This window comes from Oncorhynchus tshawytscha, linkage group LG19 (genome assembly GCF_018296145.1).
Source record: "Oncorhynchus tshawytscha isolate Ot180627B linkage group LG19, Otsh_v2.0, whole genome shotgun sequence".
Taxonomy (NCBI): domain Eukaryota; kingdom Metazoa; phylum Chordata; class Actinopteri; order Salmoniformes; family Salmonidae; genus Oncorhynchus; species Oncorhynchus tshawytscha.
Window position 1 is genome coordinate 34,215,395 of NC_056447.1, and position 22,750 is coordinate 34,238,144.

At 43.3% G+C, this 22,750-nt stretch overlaps 1 protein-coding gene across 2 annotated transcripts in view; it reads right to left on the bottom strand.

The window, feature by feature from the left end:
• The window catches only part of LOC112218674 (low-density lipoprotein receptor class A domain-containing protein 3), a 135,264-nt gene that overhangs the window by 68,468 nt on the left and 44,046 nt on the right, over nt 1-22,750 (bottom strand). For both annotated transcript variants that reach the window (XM_024379688.2, XM_024379687.2), the window contains exon 2: nt 7,672-7,818. In XM_024379688.2, the coding sequence (XP_024235456.1) occupies nt 7,672-7,818 (147 nt within the window). The remainder of the gene's footprint in view (nt 1-7,671; nt 7,819-22,750) is intronic.

The window sequence follows — 22,750 nt, forward strand, 5'->3', positions numbered from 1 at the left end:
AGAAACAAGAGATGCAGAAATGGCAAGTATGTATACTACTGGTATGGAAGTAGATAAACAGTTCCTCATTCAAAATATTGAGTAAAGGCACGGCTCTAAACCACAGGTTTGTAGTAGAAAACAAAGACACAAAGTTGTTTCAGGTCTCATAGGCATAATAGAAACGTCAATGTTTTGAAACTAAACAAAATCAATAGAAGTTAGTAGGCTTATTTAATAAGCACACAATGTGAATTGAACTTTAATTATTATCTGAGATAGTATACACTACATGGTAGTATGTGGACACCTGCTCGTCGAACATCTCATTCCAAAATCATGAGCATTAATATGGAGTTGGTCCCCCCTTTGCTGCCTTAACAGCCTCCACTTTTCGGGGAAGGCTTCCTACTAGATGATGGAACATCGCTGCGGGGACTTGCTTCCATTCAGCCACAAGAGCACTTGTGTGGTTGGGCACTGATGCTGGGTGATTAGGCCTGGCTCACAGTCGGCATCCAATTCATCCCAAAGGTGTTCGATGGGGTTGAGGTCAGGGCTTCATGCATGTCAGTCAAGTTCTTCCACACTGATCTCGACAAACCATTTCTGTACGGGCCTCGCTTTGTGCACGGGGCCTTGTCATGCTGATACAGGAAAGGGCCTTCCCCAAACTGTTGACACAAAGTTGGAAGCACGGAATTATCTAGAATGTCATTGAATGCTGCAGCGTTAAGATTTCCCTTCACTGGAACGAAAGGGCCTAGCCCAGACCATTATTACTCCTCCACCAAACTTTACAGATGCCACTATGCATTGGGGCGGGTAGTGTTCTCCTGGTATCCACCACACTCAGATTTCTCCGTCAGACTGCCAGATGGTGAAGCGTGATTCAGCACTTCAGAGAACACGTTTATACTGCTCCGGAGTCCAATGGCGGCGAGCTTTACAGTACTCCAGCCGACGCTTGGCATTGCGCATGGTGATCTTAGACGTGTGTGTGTGGCTGCTAGGCATGGAAACCCATTTCATGACGACAAACAGTTATTGAGCCAACCTTGCTTTCAGAGGCAGTTTGGAAGCGCTATGCAATTCAGCACTTTGTAGTCCCATTCTGTGAGCTTGTGTGGCCTACCACTTCATGGTTGAGCCGTTGTTGCTCTTAGAAGTTTCCACTTCACAATAACAACACTTACAGTTGAGCTCTTCAGTATAGGCCATTCTACTGCCAACGTTTGTCTATGGAGATAGCATGGCTGTTTGCTTGATTTTATCCACCTGTCAGCAACGGGTGTGGCTGAAATAACCAAATCCACAAATTTGAAGGGATGTCCACATACTTTTGTATGTAGTGTACTTCTTTAAACATCTATTAGCAAAGTTCCACACTATAGTAGCCTAAATAAATAGCACCAACATCATAGCCCTAGACAGTAGGAATCTGTGTATATCAGCCCCAGCTGCATGCCCGGCAGCTGTAATGAAGCTCTCCTCTCCTACTCCGCACTCAGAGGGCCAGCTATACAGCCACACAGCCTCTAATAGAGCAGGGAGATTTGCTGGGGATTTGGAGGAGCAGTCACTGGAGATATCAGGTGACACATAACCATCTATTGCAGGATATTAAGGCCCACCTACGCCCCGACGTCTCAGACAATGTATGTATGTGTGTGTGTGTGTGTGTGTATGTCTCTGTGCGTGCATGTGTGTGTGTGCGTGTGTCTCAGACTGGGGCCCAGGAGGAGATAGACAATAACAACTAAATGCTCCCACAATGTAGGGAGAGCTATCAGGTAATTTTATATCAGTGCATTCACTCTGCTTTAGCGTCAATTAGAATAACTTCCTGTGAAGCCATTCACTTTGTTTCAGCATCAGTTTTAAATGATCTCATCCATGTTTGCCATAGCTCCTAGAGGCAGCCTTGGTAGTTTACTCCTGCAAAATAATGTATTATCATCAAGATTAAATTAGTTAAAATATTTGGCTACTTCTCCAACCTCTCCACTCAACTAGCAAATTGTATTGATTCAAATAACAGCCTAGCTAGATTTTCCTAGATCCTCATCTCATCTACCATCTAGTGGACCAAAGGCTGGACCAAGAGATTCAGAAATGGCAGCAAACTTTATTCATGATTCCTCACAAGATTTGCACCGATTAAAACAACCCTGTGTAAGTGGCTTACAAACAGCCTCTTTCGATATGGGCTCCTACAGGAAATATGCAGACGGTGAGGTCGACGAAGTGGTAGGAGACTAATTAACAAACTAAAATTGATTGTGTGCACTCGCAATGAGAGCAGTACAACATGCCCAGAGGAGTTGGATGATAAAGGTCACCATTTCTGCAGAACTTTCTAAACCTTGTGCAACATGTTAATGTTCCCACCCACAACCATGTACACACAGAACTCATTATCACTGAATGTCCCTGCCTAAATAACTAGAGGGGATATGTAAAAAAAGAAAACGACAAAGTTCCATAAAGGGGCGAAAATGGCAGCCATCTAGGTCAGGGAGAAATCCCAAACCAGTCTAATTGGAATGAATGGCAGTAGAGGCATAGGTAATGTATTGCTTTTTCTTATGCAGGAAAATAAAAAAAACGCATGTGATTATTATTATAGTCAACTTAAAATAGTGTCATATCATTTTAAATACAGTTTATACATGTTTTATACACATTTTCTGTATAAATAGCCTATGTAAACAGACCATAAATGTCTCATATTTTGTTTTCTTGGAAAGCTGTGAGTGCATGCAATATCAGTACTCCATGCATTTACAACTTATCTAAGTCCTATCAACTGATTTCAGTCAGTGTATGGATGTGGATTGACTTCATTGTTTGAATGAAATGTTGGCATATTGGCTGTTAATTTGACAAATTAATGGAATAATTTCTCTAAAACTGTCTGTCTAGCTAATTCTTCACATGCATTGTTTTACACAATATTTTATCACAGCACTGGCAAACCATGGTTGACCAACTACCTGACTATCACGGCTGACCTAATACTATGGCTTTGATACTGTCTCTGACGGCACCCACTCCTCTCCACCGCCCAAATTATGCAACATAAGGAAACAACCCATCCCTCATTCTGGAACACATCCAGCTCACCTTAGAGTCTGACCGCAGTGAGCTGGCCCTCAATAACATGGTCAACCTGTATGAGAACTCTGAGTACAACCCTCACTGTCCATCTACTGGTCTATAAAGACCACCATGCAAGCTACTCTGCTGCCCTAAAAGCAGCATGATCAGCCTTCAATTCCACCATGATTGAAAACAACAAAGCTAATCCAAGAGCCCTGTTCTTAACTATCAACCGCTTTCTCAAACCTGCAAACATATGCCCTCCTGCAGCCTCACCTGAGCAGTGCAATCACTTCTCAGATTTATTTCAAGAGTAAGTTGGACACCATCAGAACAAACATCATGGCCTCTAAAATGAGCTGCACCCCACCTCAAGAAACTTCACAGAAGTCATATCCATCCCAGTGCAGTCAATCATCTTTAAAATGAAGGCCACTACTTGCTCCCATGACCCTATCCCTACATCCCTACTCAAAACCTGCTTATCTAGCCTTCTTCAGTTTGTCATTATCCTCAGCAACAAGTCCCTACTGACCGGGGATGTACCATCACTCTTCAAAACAGCTGCTGTCACCCCCAAACTTGACCAGGACATCGTATCCAACTACAGGCCCATCTTCAAACTCCCCTTCCTATCAAAAGTCCTGGAGAAAGTGGTTGCAAACCAGCTTCAATCCGTCTTCCAATCAGCTATACAAAGTTTTTCAGCCTGGCTTCCAGCCCTTGCACAGCAGTGAAACAGCTCTGGTGAAAGTTACCAACGACCTACTGATGGCTGCAGAATCTAGATCACCTAGCCTCCTCCTCCTCTGAGATCTCAGTGCTTCTTTTGACACAGTTGACCTCAACATCCGTCTGCGGCGACTCAAAGATCACACTGCAGTCTCTGGAACTGCTCTTAACTGGTTCTCCTCCTACCTCTCCAATAGGAAGCAATACATCATGATTGGAGAGTCCAGCTCGGAGGAGTCTACAGTCACATGCGGTGTTCCTCAGAGGGGTGTTTTGGGGCCTATTCTGTTCCTAATCTCAGCGAAATCCTCAGACTACAACATCAACTTCCACTGCCAAGTATATATTAACACCAAACTAGACACCATCTCAGCCCTAGCACAACTTGGCAGCTGCCAATTATAGAATTAACTTCAAAAATCCTCTTCCTAGGGTTTAAAGCCTTTAACGGATTGAGTCCCACCTACATCAACAACCTAATTTCTATCAATGAGCCACCTCGCACTCTCCACTCCAGCAACTCACCACTGCTTCAAGTCTCTGTACTATGGGGGACTGAGCCTTCTGCTCCCTTACCTTTTATGCCTGTGCACATTGCTTCTAAAAACACATCTTTCAGTATTTTACTCACAGTGCGCACAGCCCCCCAGCCAGGCAATGCTACGATTCCTACTTCCTTGTGCATTACCAGACATGAAACAAAACGGAATAAATACTTTGAGAACAGCTAGTTTAGCATTTAGAACAGCTAGTTTAGCATTTATTTTACTATAAATCACTACTTGACTTAACTGCAGAGACTTGAGTGTGACCACGCACCAACGTGGTTAGTGAATTAGACATTCTTATCCGCCAGTGCCAAAATCTACCCGCAGTTGGCGGGTGGTAATTTTAGGCCCTGAACACATTTCTACAGACTGTCTTTTTTAGAGTCCTAATCTGGAAAGTCCTTTTAGCACCTAGACTACTCTTTTCTGCCTTGATTATAAATGTATGATGTTTTAATTGTATTTTTATCATCATTATACATGTTTTACCTATGTAGAGCTTTGACATAAGACTGTAATGAAAAGTGCTATGCAAATTAAATGTATTATTTGTATTATTTATTTATTACTGCACATTAGCGTCAGTGATCTGGTGAGGTAAAACACCTGACAGAGCAGTGAGCTGTCTGAAGAACCAAGTCTAACCTAACCTGTCTGCTCTGCCAAGACCAGGAAGTGAAGTCAAGGGGACGGCTTGGATGGATTACAGAGACCTCAGGCTAAGAAAGGAGAGGAGGAGAAGTCTGTCCAAAAAAGTTTACTGAAATTAACAAGACATCTCAGGCTGAGAGTGAGTGAGAGTGAGAATGAGATGGAGAAACAGTGAGAGAGAGAGGCAGACAAAAAGAGATGCAGACATAGAGAGAGAGACTTTGAGTTGACTGGTGACACCCTGAGCTGCCACAGAAAACAGCAGAGTGTTGGTGAAGGGACAGAAGGAGAGGACAAGGGGAAGGACAGTGTGTGTGTGTGTGTGTGTGTGTGTGTGTGTGTAGTGTTATAAGTGTTAGGAAGTTGTGTAAACTGTGGCTGAGCAACATGTACATTTCCCCAGAGACGGCTAACAGTCTCAGGAGCGGGTTGAAGAGAGAGGGGAGAGGGTTGAGGGGCAGGGCTGTTGTCGTGACCATATTACCGCTACACCAGCGGTCATGAGTCATGAAGGAAGTCAAATTCTATGTGACCTTTTAGTCACGGTAATTAGGCTTCTCCAAGCTCTAATGCTGCTGATGGTCATTAGTAGCCTACCAAACTTGCTAACTGTCTGGTACTCAGCACTCTATTGTCCCTCTAATCACTCTGACATCAATGCAAATGTAATCGAAAAGCTAACCAAATACTTCACGAGAGCCCATGAGCTCATGTTGTGCAATATTTCTACAGGCTATGCAATTACGCGAGAAAACAGAGTGATTGCCTCTATTAAAAAGAGGAGGATCTCATCAGCTTTCTGTAGGCTAGGCCTACTAGTATATTAATTTCTCAACTTTCTTAATATTAAGCACATTGCTTCTCTTTACAACAGGAGTATAGCCTGCCTGGCTGGCATGAAAATGAGCCACAGGAAAAGCGTCCTCCATTCGCTATTTATGTGCAGAGATAACATGTATTTTTTCCCCTGGCCCCTGTTTCGAGACAGGTGCATGGTAACGGTCCATTCGCAATCAAAACTAATTTCACACACCATGTTTGGAATATTTATTTCTCACACAGAATAGGACAACTTTTGTATTATGAGGGATAGTAGATTGACATAGGCTAGTGCTTTATATAAATATTTATATAAATATAAAACAATGCCACGGAATTCTAAGCAAATCTTGTCTGCTAATTATTTTTATTTCATCTTTATTTAACCAGGTAGGCTAGTTGAGAACAAGTTCTGTGACCTGGCCAAGATAAAGCAAAGCAGTGTGACACAGACAACAACACAGAGTTACACATGGAATAAACAATAAACAAGCCAATAACACAATAAACAAGTCAATGACACAGTAGAAAAAAAAGAAAGTCTATATACAGGGTGTGCAAAAGGCATGAGGAGGTAGGCAATAAATAGGCCATTGGAGCGAATAATTACAATTTAGCAGATTAACACTGGAGTGATACATGAGCAGATGATGATGTGCAAGTAGAGATACTGGTGTGCAAAAGAGCAGAAAAGTACATAAAAACAGTATGGGGATGAGGTAGGTAGATTGAGTGGGCAATTTACAGATGGACTATGTATAGCTGCAGCGATCGGTTAGCTGTTCAGATAGCTGATGTTTAAAGTTGGTGAGGGAAATAAAAGTCTTCAACTTCAGCCATTTCTTTGCAGTAGTGCACTAGTGTAGCCCACAGCCATATGGTATAGCCAGATCAGTATCTAACAGAAGGAAAACTCAGAGTATGCTATTCTGTTCTTCTGAAATAGACTACATTTTCTTCATATCCTGTTTCTTTAGACCTGTCTAAAATAAATATTGAATTTATTGTGAAGGTGTAGGCTATTTCACATGGATTTATTAGACTTTTTAAAATGTAGATGTTCCAAAGTTCTGCATCAGTGGCTTGTAGGGTCCTGAGTAGCACAACGGTCTAAGGCACTGCATCTCAGTGCTAGTCACTACAGACACCCTGGTTCAAATCCAGGCTGTATCACAAGCGGCCGTGATTGAGAGTCCCACAGGGCGGCGCACAATTGGCCCAGTGTCATCCGGGTTTGCCCAGTGTAGGCTGACTTGCCTAGTTAAATAAAAGTGTTTGGATGCTAAATGTGTTTATATTAATTAACGGTCAATTACAATGAGACCGACAGTAATTTGCTTGACAATCATCGGCTGATTAAATTTCATGACCGCCACAGCCCTATTGAGGGGAGTGTGTAGATGGGTTGGAGGGACCTAAAACCCTCCCACCCAACATGAGTAGGCGACATATTCCTTAATTGAAATCAAACCTTTGGTAAGAAATCAAAGATGTGTAAAATAAATTATATCCAGCATAGGGCTCCAGCTATGCATTTGGTTTGCTATCTTGTTAGCTAAGTGGCTAGATTTCAAGATCAAGCTTCTTGGTAACATCAGAGACATCCAAACCCCTCCTGGATCAAGATTCCTGTTTCCTAAATTGTTTTCTTGATTCAAAATAATATTTTAGAATTTTTGGAAATAGCGCCCCTTGTGTGCACTTCCGTTAATACCGTATACCCCGGGATGGAACAGAAACGGTATGGAAATCGGGAAACGGCCCAACCCTAGGTGACAGGGAAGGAGAGAGAGAGAGAGGAAGAGAGAATTAGCCAGCGGAGAAAGGGATCTGTACTCACGGCAGCCTTTCTCGTCGCTCTTGTCGAAGCAGTCGGACACTCCGTCACACTGCCACGCCCCTGGGATACACTTCCCGTCCCCACACATGAAGTTCCCTGGGTTGTTACAGTCTGTGGTGAAATTGTTCCCCGGAAGGAGCTGGCTCTCTGTGGGAGAGGAGAGATGGAGGAGGAGAGGAGCAGGAGAGGGCAAGAAGAGGGGAGGAGAGAGGAGCATGAGAAAGAGGGGATGAGGCAAGGAACCAGGATGGGGAAGAGAGTGGGGTGGCGGGGTTGGAAGAGGAAAATAATATATCATGTTTATCCGTTGTTTTGTTCATCCGTTATTTGTTTATCCGTTATTTTACCAGGTAAGTTGACTGAGAACACATTCTCATTTGCAGCAACCATCTAGGGAATAGTTACAGGGGAGAAGAGGGGGATGAATGAGCCAATTGTAAACTTCAGCGATTTTGAGCCAATTGTAAACTTCAGCGATAATAATAGTCCAAACAGAACTAGGACAATAAAATTATATTGCATATTTTTATCTCCAAATGGAACATTTTTAAAGGCAGTGGCTCCATTCCTATATCAGTATCCAGGCAGATCATACAAACAGAGGATAGCATCATGAATACCAATATGAATATACCAATATGAATACCAATATGAGAGGTACGAAAGGGTCATATGGTGATAACAGTCAAGTCTCTGAGTCACTATTGCTGGCTAATATAACGAAAGGCAGATAAGGGCACGCACTCACTAGGGATGGGAATGGTTATATGAATACTAAAATATCCAAACTGACAGTATTCGATTAATTGGGAGAGTATTCATTTTTAAATTTATTTTATTGAAGGTGCACAATGCAGAAATCACTCCAGCCATTTCCTGGTTGATAAATTTCTAATAGTTTGCCTAATTTCAGCTTAACAAACAGTAATTGTGTAGAGAATCCGTGTACCATCTAAACCGCTGTGTAATATATTTTCCATAAGCAAAAATATTGTATTTTCTGCTGTTTGAAGCTGGTGTATAAAAGCAAAAAACAAAAGTTAAGAACGAGAAGTATAGAAATAGCACACATAGAGCAGATCTACCGCTTCTTAGACTTGCTTTCAATGATAATGACAGATGTATAACACATATTTCTACGTGAATTTGATCAGTTACATATCGCACCTTTTAAGGCTTTGTCTAAAATGAAATAAAATGATCTATGTGACATTGCTACATAGCCTACAAGAATAGAATATTAAATTCCTTTTTAATTTTTTTTTTTTTAACAACAGTTTTATGACAGTTTTTATAAGTGTGCCCCATCAAAAAGCCCACAAACGTTTCACACATGTAGTTTGTTGTTATTGTTGGACAATCAAAGAAGTGGGAGATTTCTAATCAATGCAAAATGGAATTAAGTTTGATAATAAAACGAGTAGGCTACGATGATCAACCAACAGGTAGGCTATTGTGTCATATGAATGGAGTTGTTGTAGACAAATCAAATCATTGTATTTGTTACATGCGCCGAATACAACAGGTGTCACCTTACTGTGAAATGCTTACTTACAAGCCCTTAACCAACAATGCAGTTAAGAAAATAGAGTTGAGAAACAAAAGTTTTAAAAAAGTAACACAAAACTAGGCTATATATATATTTTTTAGTTAACCTTTATTTAGTCAGTTAAGTACAAATTCGTATTCATATTGAAAGCCTAGGAACAGTGGTTAACTGCCTTGTTCAGGGGCAAAACGACAGATTTGTACCTTGACAGCTCGGGGATTCGATCTAGCAACCTTTCGGTTTACTGGCCCAACGCTTTAACCACTAGACTACCTGCCACCCCTATATAAGGGGGTACCGAGTCTATGTGTGGGGGGTACAGGTTAGTCGATGTAATTTGTAGGGGGGGGGGGCATTTGATTAATTGTTCAGCAGTCTTATGGCTTGAGGGTAGAGCCTTTTGGACCTAGACTTGGCGCTCTGGTATTGCTTGCCATGTGGTGGCAATGAGAACAGTCTATGACTTGGATGACTGGAGTCCTTCCTCTGCCACCGCCTAGTATAGAGGTCCTGGCACCGCCTAGTATAGAGGTCCTGGGTTATACGCACTAACCTCTGTAGCGCCTTACGGTCAGATGCTGAGCAGTTGCCATACCAGGCGGTGATGCAACCGGTCTGGATGCTCTCAATGGTGCAGCTGTATAACTTTTTGAGGATCTGGGGACCCATACTAAATCTTTTCAGTCTCCTGAGGGGGAATAGGCATGTCTTGGTGTGTTAGGATCATGTTGGTGATGTGGACACCAAGGAACTTGAAGCTCTTGACCTGCTCCAAGGATGGGTAGCGCAGCAAAATAGCCTAAATTAGCCTTGCTACTTTAGCTAGCTAGCTGGTTAACTTAGCTGGCTACTGTAGCTAGCTAGCTAACTTCTTTACAATGATTTGATGCAGTCAAGATGGGCACCACCAGATGGTATGATAGATAACCTATGGCAGCAACAAGTTAGTCAAACTAGTGCATGTTGGTTTACTGTAGCTATTTTTGCACTCTCTCTTCCTCTGTGCCACACACAGACTGTCACACACACACACCAGCCCCTGCACCTCTCTCACCCCTCCCCCACCTTTCTGATGAAACAAGCAGAGCGCACTGACTCTCTCTCTGGTGAGCAAGTTTTCATTGAAGATTCCCCCCAAATGTTTCTTTCAAACACTATCCAGATATCCGAAAAAACATAGCATGATTATTTGAATACTGAAATTATTTTAAATGTCCATCCCTAACACGCAGGCACAGTCGTAAACACACACACACAATTTATCCTCTGATTTCTCTGTCGCTCAATACGACAAGAGTCTGCTGCATGCAGCATTGAGTGTAGCCTCCTTTCTAGATTCCTGTGTAGATTATAGACCTAGAAGACAATATGGATGGCTATATTTGTATGGCATCAAGTACATCCATAAAGCTCTCCCATTGTATGATCCATTGACCCCAAGCAGAGCAGCAGATAAGCACAGTGGCCTGTCTGATCTTTAGTAAGTGGGACATGATGAGGCAGAACTTGTTGATGCACTCCTGCATTATAGACTAATGGAGTTGGAGTGTAAACCATGTGCTGCTGGGCTGGCTGGCTGGGCTCAGGCACCTGTTGTGGGTACGCACTAACAAACACCACTACACTATAGTCGGCCTAATTATGACTTAAAGAGATAATTCCCCTGAGTCAGATGAACTCGTGGATACCATTTGTATGTATTTGTGTCCAGTATGAAGGAAGTTAGAGGTAGTTTTGTTAGCAAACGCTCACGTTAGCGCAATGACTTGAAGTCTATGGGTATCTCCTAGCAAGTAGATAAAAGGGCCACACAGAATTATCCCTTTAAGGATAACAAGGCACAGGATGTGTCCCAAATGGAACCCTATTTCCTATACTGTACCCATAGGGCTCTAGTCAAAAGTAGTGCACTAAATAGGGATCATTTTGGACCCCTACACCTTTTCACTCTGTATCTGCATCCCAAACTGGACCAAGCTAGGGGAGGAATACAACATGACAAGAGTCCAGTGTCAATATATAAATAATAGGCCTACATGCATTATAATTCAAGTTGACAAACTGGAACTAGTAGTAGATTGTGAGATGTGTTAGATAGCTCCTGCTTGTAGTAACGGGGATTTTGTTATTGTTATCAACTCACAACAGTCAACGCAGTATTTTAAACACGTTGTATTATTAAGTAACTAGCAACAGAACCAACATGTTTTCCTCTATTTTCATCATCAATGAAAACATTAACTTACGTGTTCTGGATGGCACATCACAATGTTAGCACATTGCTCATTATAGTTAACCCAGACTATATCTGATGAGAGTACATCAAACTCACCTACACACAGATAGCCAGAAAGCCTGCAAGCCAAGTTCAACTGTGCTTTCCCCCCAACCATCAGATCTCCTGCTCCAGAGGTTGAGTCCCACCCACTTGTTTTGAACCTCCTCTGATCCAGCCATTCCCAGTGCTTCATCTGAGTGATTTACAGCTGGTATGAGTCATAGAGGTATTACAGGTGTATGAGAAGTGTTTCATTATCACCCTGGCCATTTAATGCCCTGATCACACCTACAGAATCATTGTGCAAAATGGTACGCAGCATCATTTGGATATGTGTGCAACAAAAGCTCAACATTCACCTTCTGTGCGACCATTGCTGTCAAGCCATCTACACATACAGTTTGACGCATACGCTCGATAAATCCAAAGTATGCACCACACAGAACGCACTACAATTGCCTCTGCAACGCAAAAAATGCCTCTGCAACCAAAATGCAATGACGCTGTCGGTGTGATCGAGGCATAAACCTTGAGGTTCTGAAAATGTCTACATAACATCCTGTCAGAATGTTCACACCGCAGCCCTCTCCTGATCCTTAGAGTGGGTGATGTAAGCCTCACTTTTGTCTCTTGCAATAAAAGGAGAAAGGGACTGAGGGAGAGACAGAAAGGGAGAAAAGGGGCTGTTGCCAGGTCTTTTATGTGTAGCATTCTAATAGTTATTTCTCTAATTGGCAGGAGGACGTGCCAGCGGGTTTGTAGGATGGCTACACCGAGCTGCTTCAACCAGCCTCCAGTAGCAGTGACACGCACGCTAGCTCACACACACACACACACACAAATTCACATGGGTGCACACACACTGGAAATGTGTATGAGGGAGCCGTGCATATAGACTTGAGAGAACCGGGCTGTTTGCGAGGGGCAAAGGGATAATTAGAGAGCTGCTCTGGGACTGTACGTGTGTGTGTGTGTGCACTAGCACTACACCAGGATATTGGCCTACACTTACTCACTCACTCTTCTACACCTCACTCAGTTCATCATGCATTCATTCATTCATTCACTCTGAGATGCGTGTCCTTCCCTACATACAATGTCTTCCTACACAAGGACACACAATCTATGCATCCCAGTTCACTGGCTCCTTTTGTAATAAAAAGGCAATCTCATTTCACTGTCTGGAATCAGCTTACTGTAGGGTTTTCATCAGTAACACTTAACTGTATACCTTAGTGCATCGTTCCTACTTAAATCACCTAAGGTGACTTAAGATAACCTTCAATTGATTTGGCAATGCATTTACCCTTTCAGCATGAAACACACCGCATATGCATGCAGGCACACACACGCGCACTCGTCCCAGCACTCTACTACTCTAATTCACTTCATTTTTATTCCATATAAAATCATCAGAAAGTAAGATACCTGTAGGAATCTCTAAGCGAAGCATACCTGGGGACTATGTGTTAACAGTAATACGAATATGAAAGCAATTACACTGAGCCAATATTGACAAGACCTCACTCCCCTCTTCATGTCAGCCCCCCGCTCCCTTCACCACCACCACCCCCCCGCTTCCCTCAACCTCTGTCAACTAGAATCCTTGGGCTTTAAGCCTCCACAGATACACAGTAGGCATGCCTGGACCAGTCTATCCATAATCCTTACTGTCACACACACACCTCAACTGTAGACACAGGGAAAAGAGAGGGATGGAGAGAGAGCGAGAGACAGGGATGAGAGAGAGAGAGAAGATGTAAGAGAGTAGGATGGAGCAGACACTGCATACTCAATACAGCTACCTCCATAGGGGGAATAGAGAGTGGAGTGGAGAAAAAAAGGCAACAGCCCATCTGGATGAGAGGCTGCATAATCCCCACTTCCACTGGAGATACAGGGGAGAGAGGGGGGGAGACAGAGGGATGGGGGAGAGCAAGGAATACAAGGGGAGAAATGACAGGTTGGGGATAGACGAAATGGGGGGGTGGCAGAGGAGAGACAGAGGGGAAGAAGAGATAGAGGGGATAGAGAGAAGTCCTGGCCTGAACTTTCCTTCCTCCACATTCCCCAGTAATACCATCATTCCTCAGCATGTTGATCCCTCTACCCTGGACTGTACACCCTTGGCTGTATTAATCTATAGCTTCAATCTATAACCTAACATTAAAGTGGGCTCTTTGACCCAGCCAGGGTATCATATCTCACCTACATTGATCAGGAGGGAGGAAGAGGTGAGACATAGGTTCGAATGGTACATAATTGATGAGGGGATTATATACACAGGGTGTATGTCACACACCCCATTAAGAATGTAAACTTGAGTTTGAAGCAGAAAAAATACAGACAGTTACATTTTCAGGACTCCAAATCAAATACGGAAGGGCTTTTTATGTTTGAGGAAGGTAAAAATAAGGGAGGGGACGGATCAATATTAGACAGCTCTGAATAAGCCTGTCTTTTTTTATGACTAGAGGTAGGAATTTATTTTCCAATTACAGACTGACTTTAATGGGTTGGCTGTATCAGGAACTTCTGAAGCACAGCGAGTGGTGGAGGGAAATTGGAGCCGTGTGTATGTGTGTGTGTGTCTGTCAAAGTCTGTATGCGTGTGTGTGTGTCTGTCAAAGTCTGTATGCGCGTGTGTGTGTCTGTCAAAGTCTGTATGCGCGTGTGTGTGTTAGGGCTATGATGGTTATGGAATTTTGGATTACGGTTATTGGCCAGGCAAATAACCCCCCACCCCCTAAAAAACTATACATATTTTTGCAAAAAAAGTATATTAGACATACATTTTCCCCTCTCCGCCGCTCCTGACTGCATGTGCTGACATAGCAATAGAATAGAACGGACGTCCCCATTCAAGTCACTGATTGCATAATGGGTGGACTGGAGACCATTGTGAGTGTACCCATTACAAAAGAGGAAGATGCTAAACTAATCTTTGTCCATAGGAGCAACACAGGAAGTAGAAATAGGATTATTGCGTCACAATGCCAGGCAGCCATTGTGAGTGTACCCATGAGTTTTCCAGTCAAATTGCCAGGGTTAGAGGTTCCAAGCACGTTCTATTCATTCGATTTCTATATGTGCCGCTGCTGCATTGTGGGGGTCTTGTTTGCTACAACACCTTGCTTGTTTTACAGGGGAGTCTTTGTTGGGGACATCAAGGTCACAGAGGAAGACTGTCCAGTCATCCCTCTCTTCTGTCCTCCACGGCTGCTTTCCTTCCGTCTCTCTCTCTTCTCCCTCTTTGCTGTGTCTTATTGTTCAGTCTCTAGATGGGAGCAGCTCAAAGGGCAGGGAGCACAGGGCACAAGTCACATAGCATTACATATTACACACACAATGCATGGGGCACAGGGCACAAGTCACATAGCATTACATATTACACACACAATGCATGGGGCACAGGGCACAAGTCACATAGCATTACACATTACACACACAATGCATGGGGCACAGGGCACAAGTCACATAGCATTACATATTACACACACAATGCATGGGGCACAGGGCACAAGTCACATAGCATTACATATTACACACACAATGCATGGGGCACAGGGCACAAGTCACATAGCATTACATATTACACACACAATGCATGGGGCACAGGGCACAAGTCACATAGCATTACATATTACACACACAATGCATGGGGCACAGGGCACAAGTCACATAGCATTACATATTACACACACAATGCATGGGGCACAGGGCACAAGTCACATAGCATTACATATTACACACACAATGCATGGGGCACAGGGCACAAGTCACATAGCATTACATATTACACACACAATGCATGGGGCACAGGGCACAAGTCACATAGCATTACATATTACACACACAATGCATGGGGCACAGGGCACAAGTCACATAGCATTACATATTACACACACAATGCATGGGGCACAGGGCACAAGTCACATAGCATTACATATTACACACACAATGCATGGGGCACAGGGCACAAGTCACATAGCATTACACATTACACACACAATGCATGGGGCACAGGGCACAAGTCACATAGCATTACATATTACACACACAGGCATGGGGCACAGGGCACAAGTCACATAGCATTACACATTACACACACAATGCATGGGGCACAGGGCACAAGTCACATAGCATTACATATTACACACACAAGGCATGGGGCACAGGGCACCGGTCATCCAATATAAATGAACAGTCTGTTTGAATTCCCTGTACAGGCCTGAGGCTAGGCCTCTGAAGGTCTCCTACATGCAGAGTTAGCTAGCCTGTAGCATTGAACAGTGTAATAACATACAGGCTTTACTGGAAGCTTTCAGGCATCACTGCTCTTTGTGCATTTCTCCCCATTCAGGAGAGGTTTGATGTATGTGTTGTAGCCTGCTGTTATATCTCTGTCTATTATGTCTTCAATTGATCTAAACCAGGGCAAAGGGTGTGGGATCTTTTCTATGATTCGTTCCATTGAATGCTACAGATGTCTCAAGTTTTGAGCAGTGGTGTGTATCATGGGTGCCAAGGGAAGCCAGGCTTCCTGCAAAAATGTACCAATAAAACAAATATATATATTTTTATCTCTCTGTGTTTCATAATGTTCCTTCAATTTGCAAGAGGCTGAATGCATCTCACAGGAGTAGGCATCCGAGCGAAACAGCAACCCTCCGTTTCTCTACACCTCGGTCCTCTATCTGATGCTGTCTGGTCCAAACGACTCAAAGGAGGCTTGCAGAAAAGTTTTTAACAAACACACACGTGCAAACAGCCTTCACCAGAGAGATCTGTCAACTAAACAAAACAAATATGTCTGGACCCTCTCCCTAGCCACCTGAACACATGTACTACACCATGGGTACTAAACAAGCTGCCCCACATGGGTCTGGGCTCTAGGTGGAGTGTACTAACGATACAGCATGCAGTTCATTGTGCCCAATACAGTCAGTGCCTCACTCTCTTTTCTCTTGTTCCCTTTGCACACAAAGTACACACACAAAATTAACACACACAAAAATACAAAGACACCTGCTTCACTGTTTAAAAAAAACACACTTTGCATAATGTGAATACATTAGGGATGTGACAAATGGACAATATTGCTTAACGTTCAAACTGAATTTTATCATTAGTTTTCCATTAAAACAATATTTTTTTTCTCTCCCAATGCCAAATAATGGTCCTATTATACAGTGGGGCAAAAACAAATTTAGTCAGCCACCAATTGTGCAAGTTCTCCCACTTAAAAAAATGAGAGGCCTGTAATTTTCATCACAGGTACACTTCAACTATGACAGACAAAATGAGAAAAAAAAGTCCAGAAAATCACATTGTAGGATTTTTAATGAATAACAAAAGTTTCTCAATAATTTGTTATATACACTTTGTTGGCAATGACAAAGGTCAAACGTTTCTGTAAGTCTTCACAAGGTTTTCACACACTGTTGCTGGTATTTTGGCCCATTCCTCCATGCAGATCTCCTCTAGAGCAGTGATGTTTTGGGGCTGTTGCTGGGCAACACAGACTTTCAACTCCCTCCAAAGATTTTCTATGGGGTTGATATCTGGAGACTGGCTAGGCCACTCCAGGACCTTGAAATGCTTCTTACGAAGCCACTAGTTCGTTGCCCGGGTGGTGTGTTTGGGATCATTGTCATGCTGAAAGACCCAGCCACGTTTCATCTTCAATGCCCTTGCTGATGGAAGGAGGTTTCACTCAGAATCTCACGATACATGGCCCCATTCATTCTTTCCTTTACACGGATCAGTCGTCCTCGTCCCTTTGCAGAAAAACAGCCCCAAAGCATGATGTTTCCACCCCCATGCTTCACAGTAGGTATGGTGTTCTTTGGATGCAACTCAGCATTCTTTGTCCTCCAAACACGACGAGTTGAGTTTTTACCAAAAAGTTCTATTTTGGTTTCATCTGACCATATGACATTCTCCCAATCTTCTTCTGGATCATCCAAATGCTCTCTAGCAAACTTCAGACGGGCCTGGACATGTACTGGCTTAAGCAGGGGGACACGTCTGGCACTGCAGGATTTGAGTCCCTGGCGGCGTAGTGTGTTACTGATGGTAGGCTTTGTTACTTTGGTCCCAGCTCTCTGCAGGTCATTCACTAGGTCCCCCCGTGTGGTTCTGGGATTTTTGCGATAATTTTGACCCCACGCGGTGAGATCTTGCGTGGAGCCCCAGATCAAGGGAGATTATCAGTGGTCTTGTATGTCTTCCATTTCCTAATAATTGCTCCCACAGTTGATTTCTTCAAACCAAGCTGCTTACCTATTGTAGATTCAGTCTTCCCAGCCTGGTGCAGGTCTACAACTTTGTTTCTGGTGTCCTTTGACAGCTCTTTGGTCTTGGCCATAGTGGAGTTTGGAGTGTGACTGTTTGAGGTTGTGGACAGGTCTTTTATACTGATAAGTTCAAACAGGTGCCATTAATACAGGTAACGAGTGGAGGACAGAGGAGCCTCTTAAAGAAGAAGTTACAGGTCTGTGAGAGCCAGAAATCTTGCTTGTTTGTAGGTGACCAAATACTTATTTTCCACCATAATTTGCAAATAAATGTATAAAAAAATCCTACAATGTGATTTTCTGGATTTTGTTTCTCTCATTTTGTCTGTCGTAGTTGAAGTGTACCTATGATGAAAATTACAGGCCTCTCTCATATTTTTAAGTGGGAGAACTGGCACAATTGGTGGCTGACTAAATACTTTTTTGCCCCACTGTATATGTTTGACCGCTAGGGCCGGGCAATGAAGCTACAGTATAAATACCGCAGTCATATGCCCTTGAAGCTATCGACAGTTTTGTACAATGCGACTCATACCAGAACATACCGGACCTATTTTTCTCTCTTATATACCTGGATTTCTACCGCAAGCTCTGGACATTTACACCTGGATCTCGCAGCTAGCTAGCTGCTATCCGTGTGACTATTGGCTTACGTCGATCCCGGAGCAAACATAAATTATTCCGGAGTTAGCTAGCTGAAGAGTTCCATCAGCCACTCCTGGGCTACAATCGCCCCTCCGTCGCGACGTTACCTGAGCGCCCATCTGCGGCCGGCTAATCGTTAGCTGTCTTATCGGCTGCTATCTGAATAGGTCTATCGGACTATTTTTTTCTTGGGTCATTATAACGATATCTATTTTGCCAATTGGATTGATCCATTCTACCACACAGAACCACACTAATCTACCGACGGAAACACACGAGGTGGCTAAAAGCAGACCTCCATCCTATGCTAGCTTGCTACCCATGGCCCGGCTAGCTGTTTGAATCGCAGTGACCAAAACCAACCTCACTACTCACTGGACCCTTATGATCACTCGACTAAGCATGACTATCCTTAATGCCAATATGCCTTGTCCATTGCTGTTCTGGTTAGTGTTTGTTGGCTTATTTCACTGTAGAGCCTCTAGCCCTGCTCATTATACCTTATCCAACCTTTCAGTTCCGTCACCCACACATGCGATGACATCACCTGGTTTCAATTATGTTTCTAGAGACAATATCTCTCTCATCATCACTCAATACCTAGGTTTACCTCCACTGTATTCACATCCTACCATACCTTTGTCTGTACATTATACCTTGAAGGTATTTTATTGCCCCCAGAAACCTCCTTTTACTCTCTGTTCCGGACGTTCTAGACGACCAATTCTCATAGCTTTTAGCCGTACCCTTATCCTACTCCTCCTCCGTTCCTCTGGTGATGTAGAGGTGAGTCCAGGCCCTGCAGTGCCTAGCTCCATTCTTATTCCCCATGCGCTCTCTTTTGATGACCCCTGTAACCGTAATAGCCTTGGTTTCATGCATGTTAACATTATAAGCCTCCTCCCTAAGTTTGTTTCATTCACTGCTTTAGCACACTCTGCCAACCCGGATGTTCTAGCCGTGTCTGAATCCTGGCATAGGAAGACCACCCAAAATTCTGAAATCTCCATCCCTTACAACAACATAGATAGAGATAGAACGGCCAAAGGGGGAGGTGTTGCAATCTACTGCAAAGATAGCCTGCAGAGTTCTGTCCTACTATCCAGGTCTGTAACCAAACAATTTGAACTTCTACTCTTGAATTTAGAGAGGTGGATTTTTAAGTCTCTCGCCGTTGCCACCTGCTATAGACCACCCTCTGCCCCCAGCTGTGCTCTGGACACCATATGTGAACTGATTGTCCCCCCATCTATCTTCAGAGCTCGTGCTGCTAGGCGACCTAAACTGGAACATGCTTAACACCCCAGCCATCCTACAATCTAAGCTTGATGCCCTCAATCTCAGTCCATGAGGAATAAGAACACCTCCTCCCAGCTGCCCTGAGGATAGGAGACACTGTCACCACCGATAAATCCACTATAGTTGAGAATTTCAATAAGCATTTTTCTACGGCTGGCCATGCTTTCCACCTAGCTACTCCTACCCCGGTCAACAGCACTGCACCCCCCACAGCAACTCGCCCAAGCCTTCCCCATTTCTCCTTCTCCCAAATCCGTTCAGCTGATGTTCTGAATGAGCTGCAAAATCTGGACCCCTACAAATCAGCCGGGCTAGACAATCTGGACCCTTTCTTTCCAAAATTATCTGCCGAAATTGTTGCCACCCCTATTACTAGCCTGTTCAACCTCTTTCGTGTCGTCTGAGATTCCCAAAGATTGGAAAGCAGCTGCGGTCATCCCCCTCTTCAAAGGGGGGGGGGGACACTCTTGACCCAAACTGCTACAGACCTATATCTATCCTACCATGCCTTTCTAAGGTCTTCGAAAGCCAAGTCAACAAACAGATTACCGACCATTTTGAATCTCACCATACCTTCTCTGCTATGCAATCTGGTTTCAGAGCTGGTCATGGGTGCACCTCAGCCACGCTCAAGGTCCTAAATGATATCTTAACCGCCATCGATAAGAAACATTACTGTGCAGCCGTATTCATTGATCTGGCCAAGGCTTTCGACTCTGTCAATCACCACATCCTCATCGGCAGACTCGACAGCCTTGGTTTCTCAAACGATTGCCTCGCCTGGTTCACCAACTACTTCTCTGATAGAGTTCAGTGTGTCAAATCGGAGGGTCTGCTGTCCGGACCTCTGGCAGTCTCTATGGGGGTGCCACAGGGTTCAATTCTTGGACCGACTCTCTTCTCTGTATACATCAATGAGGTCACTCTTGCTGCTGGTGAGTCTCTGATCCACCTCTACGCAGACGACACCATTCTGTATACTTCTGGCCCTTCTTTGGACACTGTGTTAACAACCCTCCAGGCAAGCTTCAATGCCATACAACTCTCCTTCCGTGGCCTCCAATTGCTCTTAAATACAAGTAAAACTAAATGCATGCTCTTCAACCGATCGCTACCTGCACCTACCCGCCTGTCCAACATCACTACTCTGGACGGCTCTGACTTAGAATACGTGGACAACTACAAATACTTAGGTGTCTGGTTAGACTGTAAACTCTCCTTCCAGACCCATATCAAACATCTCCAATCCAAAGTTAAATCTAGAATTGGCTTCCTATTTCGCAAACAAAGCATCCTTCACTCATCCTGCCAAACATACCCTTGTAAAACTGACCATCCTACCAATCCTCGACTTTGGCGATGTTATTTACAAAATAGCCTCCAATATCCTAATCAACAAATTGGATGCAGTCTATCACAGTGCAATCCGTTTTGTCACCAAAGCCCCATATACTACCCACCATTGCGACCTGTACGCTCTCGTTGGCTGGCCCTCGCTTCATTATCGTCGCCAAACCCACTGGCTCCATGTCATCTACAAGACCCTGCTAGTTAAAGTCCCCCCTTATCTCAGCTCGCTGGTCACCATAGCATCTCCCACCTGTAGCACACGCTCCAGCAGGTATATCTCTCTAGTCACCCCCAAAACCAATTCTTTCTTTGGCCGCCTCTCCTTCCAGTTTTCTGCTGCCAATGACTGGAACGAACTACAAAAATCTCTGAAACTGGAAACACTTATCTCCCTCACTAGCTTTAAGCACCAACTGTCAGAGCAGCTCACAGATTACTGCACCTGTACATAGCCCACCTATAATTTAGCCCAAACAACTACCCCTTTCCCTACTGTATTTTATTTATTTATTTATTTTGCTCCTTTAGACCCCATTATTTTTATTTCTACTTTGCACATTCTTCCATTGCAAATCCACCATTCCAGTGTTTTACTTGCTATATTGTATTTACTTTGCCACCATGGCCTTTTTTTGCCTTTACCTCCCTTATCTCACCTCAGCTCACATCGTATTTAGACTTGTTTATACTGTATTATTGACTGTATGTTTGTTTTACTCCATGTGTAACTCTGTGTCGTTGTATGTGTCGAACTGCTTTGCTTTATCTTGGCCAGGTCGCAATTGTAAATGAGAACTTGTTCTCAACTTGCCTACCTGTTTAAATAAAGGTGAAATAAATAAAAAAATAAAAAAACTTGCATTAAATATTATTTTAAGTTATAAGGTTTTCCATAAATGTATTATTCAACATAACGCCTGAATGTATGAACTTGCATTTGTGACAGCCGAAAATATGTATTTATCATAGAAAAATAAGATATTTACACCCAACCTTTTTATGAGACTATGATAACAACCATATGATTTCCCAATCTAAAACAAAACAATCAATGTAATTATACATAATATACTAAGTCACCTAAAGAAAATATGGATGTGGTGGAATTGACATCTATGTAAAAAAAAACACAAAAAAAACGTATGAAAACAATATTTATTGCAAACATTTTGAACAATAACCATGTTAAAAATCAAATTAATTTAAGACAAAGTAAGATTCCAAAAGTAGCCGATGGGCAGAGCTCAAGGAAGTAGGCCAGTGCTTTTGAGAGATGAGCCCAGATTGCAGAGGGGTCATCCGCATAGAAGAGCTCAGTGAGCAAAGTGAAACTGTATAATTTGTGGTATACCCAAAACAGGTGTGGAGGGTCACCTGCTTGTGAAAATCACCAAAGTGAACTGCCTGGATTTCACTGGTGTATTTACACAGGTAGTTTCTCAGGGGCGGAACTTTGGTTTTAGAAGTGGGGGGGAATAATTATTGTAATTAGTTTTATCCAGTCGGATAAACACTCCAAAACAGCCTACCCGACCTCTTGGAGGTGTCTGCAGCATGGTCCTAAAGCACATCGTTGCCTCATTTTGTACCACATTCCAATGATAAAACTGGGGGGGCAGAAATGCAAATAAATTCAGAATGTGTGTGTGTGTGTCCCCC